This window comes from Eurypyga helias, unplaced genomic scaffold (genome assembly GCF_000690775.1).
Source record: "Eurypyga helias isolate BGI_N326 unplaced genomic scaffold, ASM69077v1 scaffold12916, whole genome shotgun sequence".
NCBI lineage: Eukaryota > Metazoa > Chordata > Aves > Eurypygiformes > Eurypygidae > Eurypyga > Eurypyga helias.
This window is the reverse complement of record NW_010256091.1, coordinates 1-3676: the sequence shown is the minus strand read 5'-3', so window position 1 is coordinate 3676 and position 3676 is coordinate 1. Positions and strand designations below refer to the sequence as shown.

Sequence of the window (3676 nt, the reverse complement as noted above, 5' to 3'; positions counted from 1 at the left end):
GGCCTTGAACACTTCCAGGAATGGGGCATCCACAGCTTCTCTGGGCAACCTGTTCCAGCGCCTCCCCACCCTCTCTGAGAAGAATTTCTTCCTTACATCTAATCTAAATCTCCCTGCTTCCAGTTTAAACCCGTTACCCCTTGTCCTGTCACTACAGGCCTTTGTAAAAAGTCCCCCCAAGCTTTCTTGCAGCCCCTTCAGGCACTGTAAGTTGCTATAAGGTCTCCCTGGAGCCTTCCCTTCTCCAGGCTGTCCCCATAGCAGAGGTGCTCCAGCCTTCTGAGCATCTGATGATCTGATCACTAAGAATAGGCTTAAGCATATTTGATGCTGCTTATAAGGTTGGCTACAGGACAAACTGTTGAAAATTCATTTAAGCGAATGTTTAAGGGAAAAAAAAAAATCAGGATACATTGTTTGAAATTGAACTGAACATTCTTTTCTGTAAATTAGCATTTAAAATCATGTTATGCCATACTGTTACTCCCCCTTTCACAGTTCACCTCTGACTTAAGAGCAAACACTTTCTGGCAGCAAATTTAGTTCTGCCTGTGGATGCAACAGCAGCAGCAGCGATCACCTGCAGATCTGCTAAGCATTTGCAACATTCCCACATTCAAAGTTCTGTAAACTATAACGAGGAAGGTGTTTTCATGCTCTAGCTTAAAAATTGCAAACAGCCTTAGAGTACTGGGATTTCAAAAACCAAAGCGAACGAAATACATACAGTCTCGTAGAAATCTAGGATGAAGTACAGCAATAAAGAAGAATTGTTTTCCAAATGCAATCCAATGGTAGAGATCCACCCAACAAAACGGATCAGTTTAGCCACCCCGTTCACTACTCCAGAAAGAGTGGTATTCCTGCAGGAACGACACGACACAACGTTAGTATATTTGCACAGGGTAAAAAGGAAAAGCAGTAAAAAAGAAATTGAAGTTGATCCCCCACCAAACATTCAGCAACACTCATTTGTTCTTCAGTATACCCAGGAACACTGTTACCAACATTATTACACACATGATCCAGCTGTCAGCATCACAAGGATGCTGACTTTGGACATGTCAATAGAAATATGTATGAAGAACAAACAGGACCGGCAAGGTAGCTTACGACGTAGCAGAAACATTACAGCGTTATTAACCTAGTCAGCCGTCGTGCTGGGTAACGGGGACAGAACATACACCTAAAGGCAAAAGTGAACCACATGCAGGACTATCACACTTATTTCAGACCAACTTACAAAGAACAGACTTGCGATTCAGCCTCTGAGTCCACGTGAATCACGTGCCAGTTTAACCAGTTCTGCAACAGCTCTTTCAGGCTCTCAAGAACGCTGCACTACAAGAGGCCAAAAGAAAACAGGCTGGCAACAATTTATCACATTAATATGACTGAACAGTGTCATGAGGATTGACACACAGGAGATGAAGAGTTTCTCAGGACCACAAGGAGCAGTGAGAGAATTGCATGTGCCCTCGAACTGCATGTATGCATTGCAGAGCTTTTCCTGGAGAATGTGAATTCCAAATACCAAGTTAAAATTGCAATAAAACAAACCAACTGTTTTGTGTAGTCTCCGTTCTTTTTATTTCCAGTGCCCTAGTTTAATTCCTGCCAAAAAAGATATCTTAAAGGCACTCAAATTCCCAAAGTTACATGGTAAGTATATATATTTTACCCCCGTTTGGGCACAGACTTCCCCAAAAGATGACTTCTACACAATCCCTCAGACCACTACACCTGACACAAGTACAGACAGCAACATCAACTAGAAGTAAACAGCTACTGTGCTCACTTAAATTACCTTAAAGTACAGGGATGATGTGAAAAAGAGCTGCGCCAGGGGATGACAGAGGTGTGAATTCATTTCTGAAACAAATGGGAAAGCAGCATGATACCTCTGCACAAATTCTATCGCCCAAGATCAGACATTCCCCAGCCTCACCCTAAGGATCTGCAACACATACCAGAGAAGCTGCTGAGGGAGATCCAACTCACAAGTTTGAGGATTTGTGATCGGCAGCAGCAGCCATCCCAGAGAGGAAGGCTCTTAAACAGGAACTCTTCACAGGCAGGAAATCCCTCCTACAAAGCAGAAGACGAAGATTCAAAAAACTCATCTCGTATGCCTGCACCTTACCATGCTTCCTTCACCCTGCAGGAAGAGGCTTACACCTCCTTCCTGACACGCAATTCACCAGGACATTCAAATTCTCATTCTCAATATCACTATCAAGTTACCTTTCCAGCAGAAAACCAGGCCATCTCCAGAATATTGACTTGCTATAGGAACAGTATTTGTTGAAATGCTCACTTCTCAGACATACTACAGGAAACAGTTAAGTCCCAAAAGTACTTTAAGAGAAGACTTTGTGAAACCTTTGGCTTTCACAAAATCCACACTTACATGCAAGAAACACTCTGTCTTGTAGATAGTTTCAAGGAAGTCCTTGAATTCTTCTTCATATCCAATATTATCAGCCACACACCAGGTGCATTCTAAACAGGAAGGAATACTCTCTTTGAATATGACCACAGAAAGAATAAGCACAATCAGAAACAAGATTCAGCTCTCCTCTGGTAGTTGTTTTAACGCTATGTGGTTATCACTATAAATCTGAACAGCAAAGTAGCATTATTGCAAGGTGAAAAGCCTCAGACATCCTTTCTCTCCCTACAAAGCAAGGTAATACAAAGTTCCTACCTTCCTGAAGAGTCTGGCCCATCCAATAGTAGAGCCTCAGGTTAACAGATTCATCTCTGATCCAACTCACATAGTGAAGCAATAAAGGGTTTGTTAGCACTGAACCCATCTGGGAAGGAAACTGTAAGAGAAACCAAGAAAAGATGAGTTACTCAATATTCACATCAGCAAGTTGCCAGAAAATTGCCTTCCTGAAACTCACCTCTAGATTGTGGATATTTTGTAGGAGCTGAGAAAAGTTCTGCAGCTGCTCCACTGGAAGACACCCATTTGTACTGTACAAGTCACCACATCTCTTTTTCCTGTCCTCTTCTGAACTATTTCTGTTTGCAGTGCTTGCAGGTATGATCAACTGACTATTCCATTTCTGTAGAAAACAAACAAGTGAATAGCAGTGACTGTTTCCAATGTTACCAAGTGCACTTGTGACCAGTGTTCCCATAGACCCTGTTTTGCAAAAAGAAAAAGCTATCCAGGCTTTTGTTATGATGGGAATGCTGCATTTCTACATAGCTACTCCCCCCCTTTCTCCAGTGCTGAAATAAAGCCCAACCCCCATGATCTGCCAATACCCATAATGAAAACAGCTGCTTGGCCCCTTCTAGGGTCTACTTTAGGCCCATAACCTACCCTTTTTCGTGAATGAGGTTGAGCTGTGCCTAAAAGCAGCGGCTGGAGCACTGGAGCGCTTTCCTGTTTTCTCTGCCTTAGTCTGTTCATTGCTGCTTTCCAAGGACCCTCTGAATTCCTGAAGTAAGTCTGAAAACAAATCAGACATCTGTGCAAGAAGCCAAACTCAGACAAAGCAACAAAGATCATTTTCTATCCTGATAATCACCACAGTGACATACATGTGTTCAAATCTGCTTGGCAGACCAGGAGGCTGGGTTTGCACTGCACAGAACTCTTGTCACTCCTCAGTTTCATTACCTTTTGACTGTAGTTCAACAGTTACACTTTTATTTCCTG

The 3676-nt window shown here is 42.6% G+C and overlaps 1 protein-coding gene across 1 annotated transcript in view; it reads right to left on the bottom strand.

Moving 5' to 3' along the window:
* CENPI (centromere protein I) overlaps positions 1 to 3466 on the bottom strand; it is a gene marked incomplete at its 5' end in the record, with an annotated part of 9021 nt that extends 5555 nt beyond the window's left edge. Inside the window, 8 exons of the mRNA XM_010153544.1 lie at positions 728 to 863; positions 1244 to 1341; positions 1808 to 1872; positions 1971 to 2088; positions 2411 to 2502; positions 2708 to 2828; positions 2910 to 3074; positions 3338 to 3466. Of these exons, the coding sequence (XP_010151846.1) occupies positions 728 to 863; positions 1244 to 1341; positions 1808 to 1872; positions 1971 to 2088; positions 2411 to 2502; positions 2708 to 2828; positions 2910 to 3074; positions 3338 to 3466 (924 nt within the window). The remainder of the gene's footprint in view (positions 1 to 727; positions 864 to 1243; positions 1342 to 1807; positions 1873 to 1970; positions 2089 to 2410; positions 2503 to 2707; positions 2829 to 2909; positions 3075 to 3337) is intronic.
* Positions 3467 to 3676: the final 210 nt, after the last annotated feature.